This window comes from Vollenhovia emeryi, unplaced genomic scaffold (genome assembly GCF_000949405.1).
Source record: "Vollenhovia emeryi isolate VEMERY1.0 unplaced genomic scaffold, V.emery_V1.0 DF939121.1, whole genome shotgun sequence".
NCBI classification, from domain to species: Eukaryota; Metazoa; Arthropoda; class Insecta; order Hymenoptera; family Formicidae; genus Vollenhovia; species Vollenhovia emeryi.
In genome coordinates, this window is record NW_011967245.1 from 1,441,348 (window position 1) to 1,463,486 (window position 22,139).

At 40.1% G+C, this 22,139-nt stretch overlaps 3 protein-coding genes across 4 annotated transcripts in view; 2 read left to right on the forward strand and 1 right to left on the reverse strand.

Annotated features, from left to right (window-relative positions):
• Positions 1-676: 676 nt before the first annotated feature.
• On the forward strand, positions 677-6,794 carry LOC105570192 (MAM and LDL-receptor class A domain-containing protein 1-like). 2 transcript variants are annotated; one of them, XM_012027208.1, is made up of 10 exons: positions 677-861; positions 1,681-1,842; positions 2,367-2,531; positions 3,263-3,433; positions 3,540-3,648; positions 3,986-4,139; positions 4,371-4,497; positions 5,024-5,215; positions 5,405-5,722; positions 6,196-6,794. In XM_012027208.1, the coding sequence occupies exons 1-10, from the start codon at positions 750-752 to the stop codon at positions 6,459-6,461; spliced, it is 1,776 nt and encodes a 591-aa protein (XP_011882598.1). In that variant the 5' UTR covers positions 677-749; the 3' UTR covers positions 6,462-6,794. The 2 variants fall into 2 exon arrangements, with proteins under 2 accessions (XP_011882598.1, XP_011882600.1); XM_012027210.1 differs by having other exon boundaries at positions 785-1,196.
• A 4,180-nt stretch (positions 6,795-10,974) lies between these two features.
• LOC105570193 lies at positions 10,975-14,388 on the forward strand. The gene is made up of 3 exons (XM_012027211.1): positions 10,975-11,207; positions 11,760-11,939; positions 12,221-14,388. The coding sequence occupies exons 1-3, from the start codon at positions 10,975-10,977 to the stop codon at positions 12,228-12,230; spliced, it is 423 nt and encodes a 140-aa protein (XP_011882601.1). The 3' UTR covers positions 12,231-14,388.
• Positions 14,389-17,308: 2,920 nt separating this feature from the next.
• Positions 17,309-22,139, reverse strand: part of LOC105570194 (retinal guanylyl cyclase 2) — a 28,558-nt gene continuing 23,727 nt past the window's right edge. Inside the window, exons 20-21 of the mRNA XM_012027212.1 lie at positions 21,452-22,056; positions 17,309-20,158 (exon numbers count right to left, since the gene is read on the reverse strand). Of these exons, the coding sequence (XP_011882602.1) occupies positions 19,908-20,158; positions 21,452-22,056 (856 nt within the window). The 3' untranslated portion in view covers positions 17,309-19,907. The remainder of the gene's footprint in view (positions 20,159-21,451; positions 22,057-22,139) is intronic.

Consider the following 22,139-nt stretch of genomic DNA (forward strand, 5'->3'; position numbering starts at 1 on the left):
AAAATATCTACCAAGTTTCAATAGTCTTTACTGCACCGTTTTAAAGAAATAAAATAGAATAAAATATAACTTGAGATATTCGTGCTGTCGGCACGAATTTTTTAGTTTTGAAAATATTTGACGTTATTAAGAATTGAAATTAGAGTATTTTCACTATCAAAAGTTTGGGCTCATAAGTGAAAAAATCGCAAATAATTCGGGAAAAAACATTTGTAAAGTGAAAAATACCTTTGTAGGAGTACAAATAAGACTCCAACTATCGTTCAAGTTTCTTACATCTAGATTTACTATGCGTTAAGAGTAGATATTTAAGTATTTCCAATTTCATGCACTTTTGTCTAAGATTGTACGTCCAATACATCCTTAAACAACATGTCTCGTAAAACTAAGCTTAATGCAAAGAGAAAGATAAAAGAATTTGTGTTATTGGAGGGAAATAGAATTTTAAAGGTTGATTTAATTGGAAAGAATTCGCGGAGCAAATGGAACATGATATTTCTCCGATGAATCTGATAGATCCCCGGACTCCATGAAGTTCGAGTCCTCCCGCGGGCTTCTCGATCACGATTCCGTGCGATAAATCCTCATAGATTTCGGACAGCCCGAGTCGAAAAGTTGCCGAATCAAGATTATCGAGTTGGCGCCGGACGTGTTTCGAGCGAAATGCAATCTCCAGGGATTTTCCTCAAGGCCTGGCGACGCGCGACGAAGATAAAGCACCGGAAGACGATAAAAAAGCTATCGCTCGTATGCCAGCGGAAACCGTGTTCCCGCCCTCGGCTTCGACAAGTGCAGCCCCAAATGGAAGGATGAATCCCAGTTCCATTTACGTCCTCGCCGCGCTTAATGGCGCAAACCCAAGTAATTTTCTTCTTTTGTCGGGATCCACCTCGCGCAGCTTCACAACGCTCGCGTATTGTGATTATCGTGTGAGGCGGTGCGTGAAGCCTTGAAGTACGTAAAACCGCGTAAACTCCGCGTATTATTCCGCCGTAGAGACGTGGTTCGCGGTGTTTACTCTCGAGATCTTTCTAATTGTTTCGGAAACTTCCCCGCGGACTTCCTTAACTCGTTGCGCGCGAGTTACGTATACACGTGCATGTGCGTCTCACATACGTGGGTGAAGATGAAGTGCTCTTCGATGATATTGCTGCTATTCGCTTTCTTTGGCCAGTGCATCGTTTGCTCTTCGCAGAGTAAGCAGAAATCATGGAAATAACGTATTTTCGATAACGAAAGATTGGAATGAAGTTTGAAATTGCACGGAGCAACCGCGACGTGCAATCAGCTCAATACTTCCCTGTAATATCAATAGCTATTTCAATAGTTATTTCTTCGCGACGGTCACAAATGTCTACGGAGGAATTGACTTTATTGCAGGATAACTATTGTCAAGCCCGAGATTAAAGTGTCATTGCTCTTATTCGTAGGACAAATTCGAGAAAACTTTAACTTAAAAGCAAATGCGCACACGTTCAACGAATGACGCATTAAACAATTACGTTAATATAATTTAATTACATCATTGTATCATTAATTACATTGCGACGTTTCTGCTCAAATATTCATGAGACAGTGTTATAAATAGATCTGTTCCACTTGCAATTACTCCTATGAACTTGAATAGAAATCGAATCGGTTCATAAATTGACGCATTTCGCAATAATCATTCCTTTTCAGTTGTCCGATGTACCACGGTGCGAGTGAATAACGGAAGAAGTCGCGTTCGGGGTCGAGGTAGAATCATAAGGTACAATTGTTTCGACGGATTCACTCTCGTGGGCAACAAATATTCCACGTGCGTACGCGGCCAATGGGACACACCTATTCCCGTGTGTGTTAGTAAGTAAAATTTAATGTGAGAACAGTTGGAAAACTTGTACTAATCAGAAAATGCTGACGGATCTTGTACACGCGACGTCCGGCCTGTATCTTTATATTATTTCTCTCCGGACAATTTAATCTCCAGTAATTTAATATTTAGAAGTGCAGGAATAGCAAGTTTTCCTAACAAACTATCTGGTAATCGATTTATAGCTTCGAGGAAGAAGTAGAGTCTTAACGAAGGTATTCTCTTTGCTCGTCGATTGTTCGCCAGCTAAAAATGATGCTCTAATTATTTAAATCGAATTGTATGTAAAATAATATTGGGGTATAATAAAATGCGTGTGTAGAGCAATATATGATAATGAAAAGATGCAACAAAATGATCGCGCCGCAATGGCACGCGTTGTCAATCAGTTTTCATCAGATTCAATACAGGAAGAAACTTTCGGTGTGACAAGGCAAATTAACAACGACGACGTCTGTAAATGTTTAAATAGGATAACATGTGCGTAGATTCTACTTATCTTTCTGTCATTTAGAATCGGGATGTCCCGCACCACCTGCGCAGGAGCACTTAATGGTAGCATCAAAATTAAGCGGTGCAATATTAATGTTCTTTTGCGAACCTGGCTACTCCCTGACCGGCAGTGCTGAAATTTATTGCGACGGACGCCAATGGAATGGAACGATTCCTTATTGTAAAAGTATTGCGATAAAGAACTTTATTTCGTTATTAATGCTTCGCCCGCTTGTCGCCATACATTTGGCAATTAAACATGTGCAATTACAGGGCATGCATATTTGGAGACGAAACTTATTTTCAGTAGCACAAAAAAATAATTATTTCTCGCTACTGTAAAGCTTAATTAATTATGTCACGCTTACTCAATTTGCTCTGTAAAAGTCAATCAGTGGATTATCACTGAAAATAGTGAACATTCACCGATTTACAGGTATAAGTGTAGCACTGAATTATTCTTATAATTGTTATACACTTACAATTGTTTTCTGTGATAATGCACTGAGTGACTTTTAGAGAGTGCAATAACATTTAATCTTACATAATGGTACGCCATGCTTCTTTTTCTTCTCTTTTTCTCTCCAGCCTTTTTCTTTCTCAACTTTAATTGGAGTTTTATTTTAATTTATTATTTTAACTATATAATTTTTATGTCGTTTGTACGTCGCAAGTCGTAGGGTCGGAGCACAAAGCAACGTAATATTGTAATTTACGACATAGACGCAAGCGTAAACGCAGATAGCGCACAAGCTTTGGCGTATGTCGTACTTACCTCCAGTTACATATGACGTTACACTTACGCCAAAGCTTGTGCGCCATCTACGTTTACGCTTACGTCTTTGTCGTAAGCTATCACGTTGTGCTTTGTGCTCTGACCCTTACTCACGCAACGTCTTTTGTAATATTTATGGTAAGACACGAACGTGACCGCGCCGACAAAATGCGACTTTGAAAGTTCGGATCTTTGCTGGTGGGAACAAGATCCGCAGCACGATTTTGATTGGAAACGTCATAACTTCGAGACACCGAGTTTACACATCGGTACCGGTCCGACGCACGATCATACTCTAGGAATCGGAAATGACGGTACGTGTATCGTCGCGTGACTTCAGCGTTTCTGAAAAGCGTTAGATTGGTAGAAGAAAGGAACAAAGCCGTTGATTTTCAAACTGCGCACGCTCACTGATTTCAGGACATTATCTTTATATCGAGGCATCCGGACGATTGGAGAATGATACGGCGAGAATCATATCTCCTTTATACAATTCCTCATTGACCGAATCAGGATGTTTCTCATTCTGGTAAGTAGTGTGATATAAAATATAATATCGCACAAATTTTTGTAAATTCTCGTACAACTCTAATTCGTCGTCTCATTTCACCTTTTTTACAACGCACGTCAAATTTCTCCTCGAAACATATTTCTATACAAGTTTAACAATGTCCATTAACAAATTTATTGAAGTGAAATTAAAATAAAATAAAATATTATATTTAGAAAGAAAAATACAGACACGTCAGTTGTGAAAATTTCAACATTTAACTTGTATCATATTAAAATAAAGATCTCGTAAGTATAATGCACGAGTTCATACGAAGCTATTTCTTTTGTTGATATTTTATGAATTGTTTCGATAGGTATCATATGTACGGTGCCACGATCGGCTCATTGAACATATATTTCAAACAAGAAGATGCTGCGCCGCGATTGATATTCACCAAAAGTGGAGAACAAGGAAATCAATGGTTCCATGGTATTGCCAATCTACCGAAAGCTAATGCCAGTTTTCAGGTACGTGGTCTTAAATCTTACTTTTCAAATAATCACGCTGACTTTTTCATTACGGAACATTGTTGTTAATATTACATTGCCATTAAAATATGTTACATGAAACTAAAAATTCCTTTCAAAGCTTTTATATGTTTCGTTCAATTATTTTTCAATTTTCGTTCAATCATTCGATTATTTTCTTAATAGATAATTACAATTCTAGTTCTCGAATTAAAAAATAATTTTTAATAGATTACTATAGAAGGAGTGCGAGGTCCCAATTACCTGAGCGATATCGCAATAGATGACGTCGCTATTTTACAAGGGGAAGAATGCATTGTTAAAAATGAATCTACTAGCGTAACCGTAGGCGATGATGGTAAGTTTTTAAATCAATTTCCATTCAAAGTACATCCGCAAACACATGGTAGAGTAATGATAACATTCGACATATAAATTTATTTGGCAAAATTATAAAATATATCAGCGAGATATAACGTGTATAAATTAAATATAAAAAAAATGAATAAATTTCATGTGCGATATGTGGAATATATTTCGGTTGAAATATTATGTAACTTTAAGCGCAAAAATATTGCAATTTTATTTCAACGATTACCTCGCAGCAAAAGTGTAGGTAAAATATTTGAAATATTTATAAAATATCTGAACAAATTTTGCGAATATTCTTTCTGGTAGTGTGATGTTAATTTCAATTAATATTAACTTCTCTGCACAGAGATTGATACATAGAAATTCCATATATACATATATATAGAAATTAACAATGAATAGAAATTAATTTCTATATGTAAAAATTAATATCATATTTTCTCCGAAAAATTTTTTATGTATGAAGAAATTGACTTCACAAATTTCTATTCTGAAAAAAAAATCTGTTTTAGATCAAGTCGAAGTAGTTAACGCGCAACAAACCTGTCGGGACAGATGCGTTTCGTGGGAAAGCGTTGTCCCCATGCCCCCGCGTCCGAAGAGCCTCAAATCCGAAGAATTCGGGCCGGAGAGTTGCCATTGCACGATCGATTGTGTGGAACGCTCTATTTGCTGCCCAGATTACGCTGAATATTGTATACTAGGTAGCTGTTTACTATTTTAAACCTATTAAAAACCTCAATGGGATATTTTGATAGGATGCTTGTATTGGGATCTATCAATCCGTCAATTGAGTTATACAATCATGATAGCGATGGATCCCTTCAGCTCGCGATATGTTATTCAATTTTACGTGCAGGCTTCTCGATTAAGAATTTTAATTATGATTGTAGGATACAGCACAGCACTCGACAGTGTCACGGGGTCACCGAGTAAAACCACAACGCCGAAGTATTCCGCTCTGACTGGATTTCCTATAAATCCGAAGGATAACATCGATCCAGGTATGTCCAACTCGACGACGTCGACGACGATGCGAAGGTCCACGATCACGACCACAACGGCCAAAGTCCAAACCAAGAAACCCTCGCCGAGGACAACGCCTGCGAGGACAACGCCTGCGAAGCCAACGCAGCAAGTGGAAACGAAGGAAACGCCTTTCTTATCCGAGATAACTTCGACGAAACACATAGAACTTCAGGATCGACCTGGTATGTCTGTTTCGTTGTTTCATTACTCACAGAGAAAGTAAGAAAGATTATCTGATATCAAATTACAATGGGACCATGCGGCCTACTTTAAACTATGCCTTGAAAAGGATCTCGAAAGTGAATTGAAAAGTTAAAGTATACAGACTTACCAATTTCGGGAAATTGTGTTATAGACTTATAGTGCATTTATACCTGCATCTGCTAATATCGATTGACTCTTCTTTCTAATTATGTGCGGTATTATTGGCTGATAATTGAATGCGAAAAAATGCAAAATTTTAACACAAACGGTATGTTTGGAGACAAGTCAATTTAATATTTCAAAAAGTTTACTCACACACTATGCGAATCATATTTAAATCTGATTAGTTTAATGATTAAGAATATAATTTAAAATGTCGGTAGTTTAACAATAGATTTTTATTGCTAGGATCGTACTGGCTGTTGTTACTGACAATGAGGAAAATTTTCAGATATACACAACGTGGAACAGAATCCGGAAAAGGTGAAACAAGGTAGAGGCATTGAAACACTGGAGATCGTCGCCGCAGTGGGTGCAACTTTGGTCGTACTCTCCGTAGCACTTGCGATAGTAATTATCGTCATTAGAAGGAGGAAAACTTACAAGAGAGGAGCGAGCGGATCGGCGCTCTCGGAGGACAGCGATGTCCGTTTTTTGACATCGGACGAAATCCTTGATTTTAATTTAGCCCGACCTACTGATAACGACGAAATGTAGCCCTACGTTATTAAATCCTCCTTTAAACAAGTTTAAATTAAATGGATCCTTTGATTAAATAATTTTGTTGACAAATTGATTAAGCAAATTGGTAGAAAACGAGTGGAACATAAAATCGCAGCTGTATTTTATTTTTATTTATCATTATCGTCCAATTTTTTTATCCTTTCCATGGGCGATACAAAATTTTTTATTTTTGCTTCTTTTGAGGAAACTCTCTATGTTGCTCTAAAATTCACGTTGTATATATATTTTTGTGACTATCTTGAAAACCAAATCTATGACCAAAGAAACTTAATTCTCTTGCGCTAATAATAAATATTCTTGCGAAATATTATTATTACATCATTATTAAGAATCTCCGAAAAGTTGGAATACTAGTGTACTTACACTTTCAACATTTTTGCATATGAAAAAATAGGAAATTATATATTATAGTGAATCTTTATAATTATTCAATATAATATTCATTACTGACCAAAGAATAAATTATTTTACAAAATTCTAGAATACCGTAATTCAATAATTTTCTACTATTTGACAATTGAAAATTAATGTAATTTGATTGCAAGCATTATTGTTTACACTTATCGAGCTTCATAGTTATTCACTCCAACTGTGCATTTACTCATTTTCATAAGCCCAGCACCGTGCGACCTAATTCTTCGATGATGAAGGTAGCATCCGATAGATTAACCGATAGCGACGTTGTGCAACGTTCTATTTGGGAAGTCAAACACGCACCTGGGACTGATGTCGGGCGCACCGATTGATTTCACTCTGCGAATACGTCATTGCCAAAATATGTATGCCGGGGCACGTAGTTTCAATAGCACGTCTAGACAATCGGTCGCTAGACAGATGGACGTTTTAAGGCGTCTAGGCGCTTAGATAGTTACATTACATATTTAAAGGTCTAAGGTGCGGACAAGGCGCGCATTTCCGTCAGAGGGAGGATCTCAGTTTACAGAGCCCCGGGAAAGAATTTTTCTAATTAAGCCCATCCCTCGAGAAAGGTCCCGCGACTGTCGGCCTAATAAATTATTTATGAAGCTAATCTGTAGTCGCGGCATGCGGAGTTTTTGCGGTGAACTATACAGGTTTGCGGATGTCGTGAAACGGCACTTTTCTCCTGGGAGAGAGTACCGGGGAAGAATACAAAGCGAAAAGTGAATATCGAATTTAGTACGTGCGTGGTCGATTTGCAGCACGGCGCAGTTTCGGTCGCGTTTCACGTTCTGACGTGTGCAAACGCACTGTGTGCGCGATTTGTATTACTACATTTACTTTACGTTTTACGGGAATAGACGCGAAGTTCTTCAAAGAAGAGTGTTGTGTCTCTCCAATTCTGTAAAATTTCCGCATATTTCCTTTCGCAATCGTCAAACCTTTGAATACCGATTTTGTGAAAGCTTATTGAGATCTCTTCAAGTTTATTTTAAATTAATGGACTGAGACCTTTTTTTTATTTAAGATATTAAGTTTGACATTATACGTTTATTTTTCTACTTCTCCTAATTGCACATTATTGGATGTTCTGATATACATTTGAGAGAGAAATAAAATCTAAATCAATGTAAAAAAATTCCACGCTAATATTGTCAGAAAAGTAGAAAATACTTTGTAATTTCTGCAATTACCTTTTTATCTATATTAATACCAACTATTATATTCAGTATTTAATATAAAATTAAATTTAATACAATTAAATTTCAATTAAAATTTTATGTAATTTAATTTTATATTATATGCAAATTATATTAAATTATGTATTGAATTTTTCTATTAACTTTAATAGAAAATTGAATTTTATTAAATTATACTGAATATATTAAATGAAATGTTATAATTGCACGTGACTCGCTCGAGCACGCATCAGGATTACATCAACTGTGAATAACGTATTTATTTCACGGAATGCAATTTAGGGGATGGCATAAAGAGTGAACTTTGTCCCAACAAGCTGTCTATACCTCCGACACGGAAGCGTCTCTTATTAGAGCGCGGGCTGAACTTCCATTTCCATGCTAATCTCCTTGCACAAATGGCCTGTCAGTTTCCAGCGGGACTTGTACTTGCGAGACGCGATGGCACGTCTCCGCACAAACAGCGCGCCGAGCATCGCCGCCCTAAGCGGGGAGCGTCGAAAAAATATTGGAAATACCTCGCGGCGCGGTCTCCGCGAAACCCGGTGAAATTTCGCGCCTGCTTCACGTCTGCTTGCGAAAGCTCGCTCTTACTCTCCGGACACTTTCTACGTCGATTACCGAATTGCGTCGCGTGTCATCTCCCACCGGTCGGTCCCACCGATGGGATCTGCTCGGCGATGGGTTTAGCGTGTTTAGACTTATTGCTAGATTTTAAGTCCGTGTTTGCAGAAAAATGCTCCTTTTAAAAATGAAAATTTACACCTGATTACCTTACGCTTAACTTTAAAACGCAAGAAAATTTGATATAATCCCAAATCGTTAATTAATTTAATTTACGAAGTGAAAAACGAGAGCAGAGGATGAAAGCGTGAAATGCAGGATAAACATGATAGTGGAGAACGCGGCTAAGAGGCGATATTTTCCAGGAGAGAAATTGACCACTAATCGATATTAATTAAGAAGTATCGTGCAATTAGCTTATTGATTAATTATTGCGAAATTGCATTGCAAAGCCATTAGCGTGAAGCACAGGAATGTAGAAGAGAGCCTCATTATTCCTGCACTCGTTATTTCTTCATTAGCGCGAGTTTTTATGCTTCTTCTCGATATTATTACGTCTTCGCCGCCGTCACGCGAACATTCACGCCAGATTTCATCGCAACTAGATGTATCCATAATGTCGTAATGTTTAAATACGCCGGCTACATGTCGACGATCGGCTCTGCCTGGATCGTCGCCCCGTGCGCTACGGATTATGATCGCGGCGACGCGATCGGGATTCCATTGTCATTCGCCCGTCGTCGATCGCATTTCGCGCGTGTGTGGCCGCGTGCGTGCCAATGATTACGCGTACATGTCAGATCGCAGCGTAACGAGTCCCGCAATTGCGTGCGACAGAAGCACGTGTACCCACCGCTGAAAGGCGGGCCACGTGGGGCACACACTACGAAGGAGGAATGGAAAATTCGTTGCGCAGTCTCTCGCTTTCTCCCTGTCTCCTCCGCGCCTCTCTCTCTCTCTCTCTCTCTCTTTTCCCCTCCCTCCCTCTCTCTCTTCTTCCATCTCCGTCTTCCCATTCTTTCCTCCGCCTGCTCTACTTGTTGCAGCCGACAATAGTGTGCATTATCTGCCCGTCACGTCGCGGGGTTGATAAATCGAAGCGACGTCCGCGTCATGTCCCTATTACCGCTCCGCTTTCTTTCGCTCTCTTCCTCGAACTCGCCTCCGCGGATCTGCCAAGTTCAGTCTATATAAGTCCCATCCGGAGATCTAGATCGCCTAGTAATGTATCTTTCATGACAGTTTTCCAAGCGGGGGGGAAAACCTCGAACAGGTTCCCGGAGAAACCATTGCGATTGCAAACCATCGCGAGCGTCGGACACGGTGCTTTATGAGAGAAGGTGCATATTAAAACGGATATCGTGACTGGTTTCCTTCATTTCCCGATGATTACATCTGGTCTTTCTATGGAAAATTGGTGTTTTGAAAAGAAATATGAACTTCAAAACAATTAGCACGGAGGGAAACGAGATTGCAGCAACGCTCTGGGTGTATCGAAGGTAGATATTTTTTCGAGCAAGGTGATTACACCAAGGCTGAAGAGATTCATGAAACTTCCACTCCGCTGCGGTACAGGGCTAAGCGGTCGCTATATCGCGATGTGTGCAACAATGCTTCCCGGGTGTCACAATAGGTTTAATCGTCCCAAACTCGATGTTAAGCCGCCCGTTCTCGGCGCCGTGGTAGGGGAGGCGGCTTCGAAATTGCGCTTATACCCGGCCGCAAAAGAGCGGCGAAGTAGGCAAGTCGGTATAAAATCGGACGATTCCCCGATCAAAGTCACAGTATTCGGGCCTGTCCTCGCAGTGTATCGTCACCGTGATCCCTACGTGCATTATCATACTGAGTCGCTAGGTAAAAACCGCCGAAACCGGTTCCTTGGCATTAAACAGGATCCTGGGGAAAGCCGAAAGCGTATATTTTCCTTCTCGATCGCGAATCCGATCGCGGCGGTAAGAGATGAGACACGAAACGCGCAGGCAGACGAAATGAGTTTATGCTTTAATAAAATTATCGTTGAAGCGTCACACCCGAAGTGACGTGTCGTGTAAATCGTTAACAATCCGATTAGAAATTATCTTGGGTCAAATTTTTTTAATTTCCAAGTCAAAATGAATATGAAAATTAAATTCTTTCACGTAATATGTGCGCGATCACTTTGTATCCGTGCTGGTAGTTGAGTAAAAAGTTTTGATACTATCGTAGATTTGTGGTAGGTATTTGCGCGAATGCTCGTATATCGCCCGAAGAAATTGATGGTAAATGCAACACCGATACAAAGTATTTGTTTTCCGTGGACAGAGATGCATCGCGCTATTGTCGCCATCATCGCCGTCGTCTGTTGTTCCCTCGCGTTGAGAGCAACGGCGGAAGAGGCTGTCCAACAGAATCAACAATCGCTGGACCTCGGAAACGTCGCTATTGAAGATCAGGTCGATGGCGGCGCGATACACACCAGGGAAAAGAGAACGCTGTTCTTGAAAAAGAAGCTGCTCGGCGCTGGCCTTCTTGGTTTCGGTCTTGGCGTCGCGAAGGGGTAACGCAAACTTACAATCTATTTCTTTTCTCAAAATTTGTAATCTATGTTTCTCTTTTCACGCTTTTTTTTAAGTTGCATCCGTTTGATTTTCCTTTCATTATCGTTATCGATTATTAACGAAGATTCCACTTTTGCGAATATCAGTAAGATACGCGTTTCAATAATATGTTTCAATAGTGTATTACATATAATCTATCTCAGTAATATATAGAAATGCTATTCAAATTCCAGCAAACGCCAATTCGTAGTTACATAACATTAAACTATAATTTCAATAATATAAAGGTAACATAATATATGTTGCACGTGACAGTTATATTATTGAATAGAAAATTATAATATTGATTTTACACAACTGTTAGTCGGTGTTGACCTGGGATTATAATCTAGCCACGCGATCAATGTGGTCTCATTATTCTCTTTGTGAGATGCTAAAATCCGCCGTTGATTTACCGATAAAATTATAACGAGCACGTCAGAGATCAGTGTGTGCTTTATCTTTCTCCACAATTCAAATGTCTCCTTTTAAATATTTTATTTTACTTTCAGTTACAAGGCTGGCTACTATAGCGCGCCGGAAGTGCATCACGTCTACCTTTCGCCACCAGTGAAATATGTGGAATACGTCGAGAAACCAGTTTATATCGAGAGAATTGTCCCAAAACCTATTTACAAACCGCACGCCGAGTACGGTGCGCCAGTCTGGTCGCAACCAGACCCATCCTACGGGTGAGGAAAACCGGTCGCTAATCTCTTCCGTCCTTTCTAATAATTAGTTCCTCCAAAATACGATCCCCTTTTATTGCAGTTAGATTTATATCCCCATTTATTTAGAAAATGTATAACAGCGATTGGAAAAAGTCAATCAAAGTTGTTACCGCGTGCGCACAAACGGATATTAAAAACATAACTTAAATGAAATGCTCATTACTGTTATTGGAAGAACGGTTATTCTTAGAGATCCACTACTTGCTGAATCGCTCTAATGTTCCTTTGATTTTCCTTTACAGTGGCTGGTAAATCCCAAGTGCAGTTCGCATTACTAACAGCGTACCATAGTCTGATCTCCTTGCTTTACCTCGAAATTCCAGGAACAGCCAATAATTGCGCGTGCATCATGTTGAGTCTCAGTCAGGTCACCCAACTTTAAGTATAAGGACGACAATAAGATTATCTTAGCGGTAGTAATCAAAGAGGTTGTTATTTTTGTTACCGGTGTTACAGATTAATAAATCACGACCTGTAAATATCGTAAGCGTATTTGTTATTAAAATTATTTACTTCTCCTATTGCTGTTAAAAACAAAACACCTTTTCAGTGACAATCCACTAGTTGACATTTAGGGAGTAGACATTAGAAAATCGCACAAGGCTCATGTCCCGACGGTAAATCATTAAAGGGAGAGGAGTTATGCACGGAACAGGCGCAAAACGAACAGATTTACGGCCGTATGATTATCTTTATTGCCGAAGATGTTACCGAGTAACATTGAAGTATTAATAACGAGTATATAATCGCACACGATGCGTCTGAAATATACAAATATCCAACCGTCGCCATCGATTACTATGCTATGTATTTAGATATTCTTCCGATAACATCTTTTTAACATGTAACATTCATACGTGTACAGTTAAGTTCTCTTCTATTCACACAGCGTAGCGTAGCGAATATTCCGCAATTTTAAGTATTCAACAGAGAAATGTAAGCCCGTACTGATCTGTAAATATGTGCCTTAGTATTGGAACGTATGAGAATACACGATTTGTCCCCCGAGAACCGATTTCAACCATTTGCGATGGTTGCAGATTTTTCTAGCGTGCTCCAGAAAAGTCAATCAGTGAATTGTCACTGAAAACAGCGAATAGTCACTGATTTACAGTTATAAGTATACCGCTGTGATTTTTAGTGATATACTTACAACTGCAAATCAGTGACTATTCACTGTTCTCGGTGATAATCCACTGATTGACTTTTAGAGAGTGTTGATCTCTTACAAAAGAATTTTATTTGTCATATTAAATAGATAAACGAAACAGTTGTCTTGTCTCTTATTAAGAAATTATAGTATGTAAAAAAATAGAAAACATAGAAACACTCTGAGCATTCCAGTGTCACTTAATTATCTGTGAGTGGGCATTTAATGCATATTTGCTACGCCACAAATGATAACAAGTTATCATTGCGATAAACTGATAGACAAGCATCCTTGTGAAAAACGTATTAACCCTTTGCGCTCCCCCTATTTTGTGCTCTTGTTTCTTGTTTGGTTTTAATAGTTTCATTATTCTTAATCGTTTATTTGTTTACATAATAATGAACAAGTGGAATTAAATGGTACGCTAGATAGCTTAAAATTCTCGAAGAAGATACAGTAAACGGTAAGAGTACCTGCTCTTTGGTAATTAGCGACTTTAATAAAAACGATTAGAATTTTGATTGATCCTTTAACTCTTCATTATTATCAATATAGCATTTAACTCATTATTGGTATTTAAGCTTCTTACCGGGTCTTTTATTATACATATATTACACATAGGGAGACATCATTGAACTTTTCAAAAGCGGAAGCAGTTGGAAGGAAGTGTGTCAATGTTAAAAAAATTTTCAGTGGAAAATAAGTAAGTATCGAGCGAGGGCTGTGAAAAGGAAATGAAGACCGGGCAGCGAAGAGAAGTCAATCGAGTGTCTCGAGAAATTATACAGTCCGTTTGTAGTTTGTATGCATTTCGAGGATGCCTGTCGCACGGAACGCGAATCTCGCTTCGAGAGGTACAAGCTACTTATATACCTATTTATATCTCTAACATTAGTGGACTACGTGACTACACGAATTACATCGAGGTACGTATATCCGTTGAGTACGTGGGCCCTGCCACGTGTACGCGTGTTGCGCACGTGTCCTCGAGCTATGGAATATTCACGAATCCGATCTTTTTACTTGCGAGAGTATCGCGCGAAACTCCCGAGAGTTCTTTCTCTCGATACCCTTACGAAAAAGTAACGAAATAATTATATACTAGAAAATTTTTTTATTACTTTTTTTTAAATTAAAATTATTACTTTTTATTTTTTATTAAAATTATTACTGTACCTACTCTCCAAAAATCCATCGGTGGATTATCACTGAAAACAGTGAACAGTCACTGATTTACAGTTGCGAGTACACCACTGAAAATCGCAGCGACCATTCACTGTTTTCAGTGATAATCCACTGATTGACTTTTAGAGAGTACACCGGTAATTGAACTATCAGAAATTACTGTTGTAATTTTCTAATAATTATTTCGTTGCTTTTCCGTAAGGGTACGGACAGCCGTCGGAAATGATCGGATAACTATATTGTTACGGTGACGTTAAAAAATGCGATTATATTCCTTAACGATTGTCGTCCGGATTAGCGCCGACTGCGTCGGGGCTGATTTAGAAAAGGTCGGAATAGTATTCTACCGAATAAACAAGGGCGCTCGTCGAGAGGCTAGTCAGACTCGACGAGCGTGTTTGATTCGAGACTCATATAAATACCGCGGAGTGAAAGGGGATTCCTTTGCCGCCCGAGGAATCCTCTTTTGATTTCGGGAGAATGCTTTGTAAACTGGTTTGTCACCACGATAATTAATATTCGCGAGGGGTATACGCCACGTGCCTCGCTCCTTTTCTGCACACTTAATTATTGTACATGGGATACAGTCAAAGGTTTTAATCAACATCGTATACGTTATTTGGTATTTGTCGTTATGGGTACAGAATTATTGAGATCGCCACGTAAAGCGGCGCTGAGAGATAACGCTAGGTTGAATCTCGAGATAGGCAAGCAGACATAGTGTCGCGATGATCTCGTTCAAAGAATTTAGGAAAATACCGCCACAGCGCTCGCAGTCGAATTTTTTCACGTTCGAAAGGTGAAATGAGCTATTATCGCTAGATGTAAAACTAAGTCTAAGTTAGACGGAGCTAAAGACGTCGAACGTTGGTAGGTGAAGATGGACGTGGATGCGAAGTACTAATAACAATTTTACATAATTATTATAAAACGATATATGCGACACGTGCAAAAATATAAGTTTATAAATGGACATCGACGTTAGGATACAGTTGCTTTAAGAAACGGACGAAAGTTAATGCATACCCTTGGGAAAATATACTTTATAGAAAATTTTACTTGAGAAAAATAAGAAATATAAAAAGTAAATTTGGACACTTTAAACTTTTATTTAAGGCAAACTTGAAACTTACTTTAAGAATTGTGAAAAGTGTGTGATATAATTTATAATACCGCGTGCGGTTTCCTTCTCGCGAGAAAGCGCTGTGCCGCGCGGCCCTCCAGCGGGAACTTCGACAGGGGTTTGGTTATCTAAAAATTACTTTACCTAAAATTACTCTAAAATTTCTTAAGTAGACTTTCAACTTCTTTAAGTAAACTCTTAGATGTGAAAGATTATTTTTAAAAACTTCAATTTCATTTGAAGTAAATTTTCCCAAGGGTAAGCGACGCGACGTTCCAGGTAGAGCCTGTAAATATTAAGAATACCATAAGTTGCATTATCGGGATACTTCCCGTATGTTAAATTCAACTACGGAACTAAAGTGGCCAATCATCCGTTTTCGAACTCGTACTCGGATATATTTCGAGTGCAAAACATGAACCTGTTTTATAGCTCCGCCTTGGAGAAACTAGTTAGCGGAATAATCCGATTCCGGCGCGATTGTTAGAAGCGATACCAAAGAGACGAGTGATTAGCGCAATGAAGATTGTCGTCCGCGATAAGAGGGTGCTTTCCTATCTTTCCCATTATCAGCCGTTTGTGACTGAGGAACGTATTCATCGTCTCGTCGGGAAAAACTAATTTTCTTAATCATTTTGCTTTTGTTTAACTTACTACTGCAATTTGTATTCTTTAAACGACGTTAAATCGACCGTGACAAAGTAGACCTCGACTATACATTGGAGAAAAGGGTTTAAAAGCTTATTACTTATGATATCTTCATCCACGACTTTTTCTCTCTCTTATGTTAAACATTACACATTTTTTATGTATCGTTGGCACATTTCTAAGAAGAGTGCAAATTGACTCGACGCATAAATATTTCGAAATGGTGTGTTATGTAAAATAAAATATTTTTTAAACACAGTCGCAGTCTAAAAAAGTTTTTGGACACCTACAAACGCTTATATGATGTAAAATAATAAATATCTGTATAAATGTAGCTTCCCAAACTTATACATACTGATAAACAAGGATTTTATAAAAATTTATAAGGTAGGCGACATTAGGTGCCATTTCTTCAAACTCCCGATTTTGCCGGTTTTGTTTCTTTTCAATGTGGATTAAAAGTCTTTAGATTTTAACCGTTCTAATCGATTGTACATGAAACAGAAATGTTTCCTCTTTCATTTGAGACGAAATACAGACGAAATACAGACGAAAATGTAAATTACCCTTCAATTGAAAACGATTTGAATTTTGATAGGCGATATAAGGTACCTTAGGGGTGTTTTCTAATATTTATATAATTATAAGAAAATATCTGTTTCACAAATCGATGCGGCTGCATATCGAAGAAACGTTAAAAAGAAAAATATAACGACTCGGTAAAACAGTGCAATTAACAATAACATATTAATATTATAATTTCCCATTCAACAATATGTTGTGTAATTTAACGCATGTTGCACATAACGCTTACATTTATTGCGAATAGAAAGTTCTAACATTAATATAATATTACTGTTAGCCGGTGTTTACTGGCAAGCATTTCACTTTAACATTTGCAGCCGAATTGTTTCGTACGCTATGTGGTCAAACGGCAATTTAAAAGTCGCATTCAAATCGCGGTGTAAAAATCAGTGAACAATTGCCACGGAAAAAAACATTTAGCTGCTGTAGCTAAAATTTAGTAAAATATGGACAGCAAACCGTTTGCTGTCGTAGCAAAATATTGAGCTATCACAACTAAAAATATTAGCTGTCCATATTTTACTAAATTTTAGCTACAGCAGCTAAATGTTTTTTTCCGTGTGGTAATAGCGAATTCGGCAGCTTGCACTAGTGCGCACCGAGTGCGCACTAAGGCTTGTCTTGAGTCAATTCTTATATTTGAGGATCCCCTTTAATACTTTTTGAAATACTTCTTAGCCAGTAAAATGATCCGTATAGCGTTCGTACGGATCATTGCTAGATAGTTTTCGAACGTATGCTTAAGATGGCCACAAATATAACAGTAGACCCTGAAGAAGCCTTGGTGTGCACTCAGTGCGCACTAGTGCAAGCTGCCGAGTTCGCTATACGTTTATCGAGCGACTGTACTCTTGTCTCAATAATAAAATATACGTCCCTTAGCCACAGCTTCGCCGGGAGACCGATCGAAGTCTCGTCCATTATGATCACTTCGCGATCTCCGGATGTTTACGTCGCACTCCGTCATCCGTGTGCTTGGCGTGACATTACCAGCGTTTACGATCATAAAGTAAGAACCTGTGCCGCATAGCGATCGCACTTGGCGCGAGAACGTGTAAGAAAGTTCTTCTGATCGCCAGTCAATCGTTTCTCATGTCACTCGTGACTCGCCGCAAGATTGATTCTCGCTCGTCGACCGCAAGAGATTTTCTAAAATGATGAATTAAGAAAGCCAGCTGGATAACCCCGCCCTGCCATTATCCTTGCGATTATACTGGCCTCAGAGAATCTTAACACGAATGGTTCAAAGATACTGTCACTATCTGAGCCATGATCTTACAATGATTTACAGATTGTCGCAAAACTATCGTCACTAATCACAATTGGTAATTTGTTTAAGTGACTAGGCTTTAAGTTAGAAGTAAATTGTATTTTCTTATCAAATTTTAAGCTAATTATTTAATAGAATTTGATACAAAGATAGATCATACAGATAATTAGTAATAAATATTAATTATTATTCGGCGGGAAGAAATTTATTCAATTTGTTTAAGGAATCGGCAATTGAAGAAAATCGAAAAATACTTTTCAAGTGCTGAAATTTCTAAAATAAGACATTGGGAAAAATATAGAATTTGTAGAAGAATATAATTGTTGTACTATCTGCTTGCGCGTGTAAACTTTATTCAATTGTCAGTTGGATTGAGTCTTTGTTAACGATTGAAGCATTTGTCTACTTTTCGCGCACAATGCCCACGGTTTAAGAGGCTGCGTTTCGTGAAGTTATCACTCGTTATTACAAAACCCGCATGCAACAGAGGACCGAGTGTTCCTTCGGTCCTCGTGGAACTGTTAGGCCGGAAATAACAACAATGTCAGTCACATCTATATTTACGTACCTGCTGACCGATGAAGTACTTCTCTGCTGCCATAATCGCGAGATGACAATTAAATACATTCTACGTAACTTTCTTTCTGGATTGACATCATAGCCCATCGATCGCACATCGTGAGTTTCGACCGAAATATTGCAATTATTACATAAAGACTGTACATGTACGAGCAATATATTCAACTTCTTTCGCGAGAAATAATCTTTTTATCGAGATACATTCAACAAAAAATTATAAACGATTAATCAGTTAAACGTTTCTCCTTTCGTATTCAACTTGCTATCTGTCTTGCCTCTGTTAATAGCCTTAATATCCACGTTAAGTTTATGGAGCTGGAACTTTCTTATCTTCCGCGCGAGACGCGTGGAAGTGATTTTGTAACATTAAAATTTTCACTCAGTAATATCAACTTGAGATCTTCGCTTTACAGGTAGGTACATCTAGCAAAAGTATACCATCGTTTACGACTATAGTCAAGTTAATCGTGGGAGGGGGGACAATGTTTAATTCTTGCGAGGTAAAAAACGACCGCTCTTACGCGGTGCTGTGAAAAACTCTGAAAACGAGAGTGAGAGGTACGTTACTCGTTTAAGATTTTGACGTTCTACTAAAGGAAGTGAGTCAAGTTATATCTAGTACAAATTGAGGCGTAGAAATTTAATGGGACCTCTTGGTTACCCGAAGCATTCAGATTTCTGAATGCCATTTAAACGTTCGACAGATATCTAAGAGCGCCCGTTAAATATCTGTGCTGTCGGGGGTGCCGATGGTTCGGCATCGAAGATAGGAGACAGCGTCGTTGAGTTATCGATGAAACGTTGATTTATGTAAGATTGCCAGGTACAGACACGTCGGAGGAAGGAGCGGATTGCCCGTAAATCCTAGCGGGTTTTTCTTTGCACCAACGATTATTCGTAAATTTACAACACGCGCCTAAACCATTAAATCTCTAACTGCACGAATTGCGTTCGTTCCGATCCCCTGTCCGCGGGTATTATCGCTTATCAGACACCGATACAATGTACATTCACAACGACAAGAATACAGACGGAGCAGCAATCGTTTACCGCGTCTTCAAAGATACCGATTCTCTGTGATAAAATATTGCGATCGGGCTTTCGATCCGACGTCTCTCTCTCGGCGGTGATCGTCGAGAATCGGTGCCGGCGTCGATTAACTTCCAATCACGGCTTAACCGAGATCTCTCGTTTTTTTTCTCGTTTGCCAGAAGTGGAATTACACGTGAAACTGCGGTTCGCGTATCTCTCGTGTCTCTTTAACACGGCGTTTTAACATCGTGACAGCGATTCTTGGCGTAAATCGCTCGCTGCTCGAAACGCGACACGTGTCGACACGCGTATATCGCGTTCGATCTTCCGCTCGTAAAACTTTTCTCGACGGGGATTTTAACGTAACGATAGGGACTCGACGGAGAGGGATACGGAAGCGGCGTGACGGTAATTCTGTGGGAGGGGCTTAGGGGTTGCCGGTGGCACTTCCTCGATTCTCTCCAAGTCATTGGCCGCGCCCGCGCTATTTTGCTTGTAGAGACGAGGAGTCGATCGCGGCTGGGACTGCTCTGGGATTATAGACACCGGCTCGTCCGGACGATCCAGGCTGAACTGCCTCTTGAGCATTCGGTACCCGGGGCTCTTCCCTGAAATCAGAGAAGGTAATACGACCCGTTAGGTACAAAGGATTAATCCAATGCGAGGGGTTCTATATATTTTTGGGAATACTTAAATAATCCGATATCTCCCTAGTAAAACGTAACAATCCAAAATGCAGATAAACTGTACATATAAAGGGTGTTCCAGGAGGAAAGGTCAATATTCTGGGAGGTGACAAGTATCGGTCATTTTAAGCAAAAATGTTCACGTGAACATATGCCACGTTCCACACGGTTTCCCAGATAGAGCTACTTGAATGTCTCGCGTATTCGCTTTTCTTCTGTTCACTCTTCACCCAACCCCATAAACAGAAGTCCAATGGGGTCAGGTTTAGAGATCTTGGTGGCCAATTAATGGCGCTGCCGCGACCAATCGACCGATTAGGGAAAGTGACGTTGAGGTGTTGCGTCACAAATCGGGTCTAATGAGGAGGAGCTCCGTCACGCTGAAAGTACGTAACACGCCGTGTAGCCAGAAGAACGTCTTCCAGTAATGCACTTAGCAGAAATTCCACGTAATTTCGTCCCGTCGTACGGTCTTCTAGAATAACGGTATTTGCAAAGTAATTTTGCAACTGTACACATTCAAATAGCTCTATCTCGGAAACAGTGGGGAATGGGACATTCATACGAACATTTCTGCTTAAAATGATACTATATCACCTCTCGGAATATTGACCTTTCCTCCTGGAACACCCTGTATAAAATTTATCTGCATTTAGATTATTACGTTAGCCTAGGAAGATACCGTATACATACACAATCATCTTGTCTACGTGTAACAATTTAATTATTGATGAAACCGAGGTCCGGTATCTTGAAATGTCTGTTTCAACTTGCAGTTGATAAATTTTTAATCCCTAATTCTGAAAACAGACGACGTTCCGCAATCGATCGGACATTGAATTCGATTTTGAACAAGTTACTTCCAGACTTCGGGGTCTTAGAAGCAACCCGGGGCAAAAATCGGTGTCGTACAAGTGCTCAAAAGATGAGCGTAGTAAATATACGTGTAGCACTTAAATCTATCAGAGAGGCGCTCCAAGAGCTGCTTCTTGAAAAACTGTGACTTTGGAGCACGTTGATGATGTACGTCTGTCCGCGACTCGTGAGCTGACTATAATTTCGAGCATTGAGAATATGACGCAGAGAGCATCCAAAAAAACGGCAAGCAACGAAGAAATTGAGCACACGTCGTATTTAACGATGACTCATACAAGGGCTTGTATTCTCGCCTCGGGAAGGGACCGACGTATAGGACTGAAGTTTCCGAATACGTACCGTGATGCTCATTGGGCGACAGACATCTATAATGGTTGTACGGCGTGCTAAGATCGTTCTCGAGGTACCCGGCGAAGCGGCGATGCCTCGGCAGTGGCTGTCGATACGCCGCCGAGCTGGCGATCGACGTGAGCGAGCTGGTGGACGCGCCGAGGATCGCCGCGGTCGGCTCGGCACCGGACACCGAGATCGAGGTCGACACGCCGAGCGAGGCTTGATTGTCGCCGGATGTGCTCTTGGTCACGCCGCCGTGGGCCGCCTCGCTCGTCCTCGCCGCCGTGTCCTGTTTACCCTGCAACACCTCGATGAAGTCGTGGGTGGACTTCAAGGAATAGCTCGTAGGCAGCAACGTGCGCTCGTCGTGCACGGACACGGCGACCCTCCTGGTGCCGGCAGCGGCCTCCTCGAAGGACGCGGCTCGACTGCCGCTGTTGGTGACTCCGCTGCTGACGGAATCCTGGCGGTTCTGGCCGTCGGGGCTGACCTCGACAGGACTCGCCGGCTCCTCGTGCGTCTCGTCCTGCGACGGGATCACCGGCAGCTGCGAACACGCCGAGTCGCTCGGCACTCCGTTCTGGCGATCCAGCATAAGACTTTCGTCGAGCCTTCGGAGAAGTTTGTCAATTAAGAGGAGAACGATGCGAAGGCGCCGGGCGGAACGGTGACTGTAAGCCCACTATCTTTCGTA

Bases quoted from the DNA above. Each gene is read 5' to 3' on its own strand.
- LOC105570192 (XM_012027208.1), top strand. From the start codon at position 750: ATGCCAGCGGAAACCGTGTTCCCGCCCTCGGCTTCGACAAGTGCAGCC. The intron at 3,649-3,985 runs GTAAGTAGTGTG...TTGTTTCGATAG, and splicing joins TCAGGATGTTTCTCATTCTG to GTATCATATGTACGGTGCCA. The intron at 5,723-6,195 runs GTATGTCTGTTT...GAAAATTTTCAG, and splicing joins AGAACTTCAGGATCGACCTG to ATATACACAACGTGGAACAG.
- LOC105570193 (XM_012027211.1), top strand. From the start codon at position 10,975: ATGCATCGCGCTATTGTCGCCATCATCGCCGTCGTCTGTTGTTCCCTC. The intron at 11,208-11,759 runs GTAACGCAAACT...TTTTACTTTCAG, and splicing joins GGTCTTGGCGTCGCGAAGGG to TTACAAGGCTGGCTACTATA.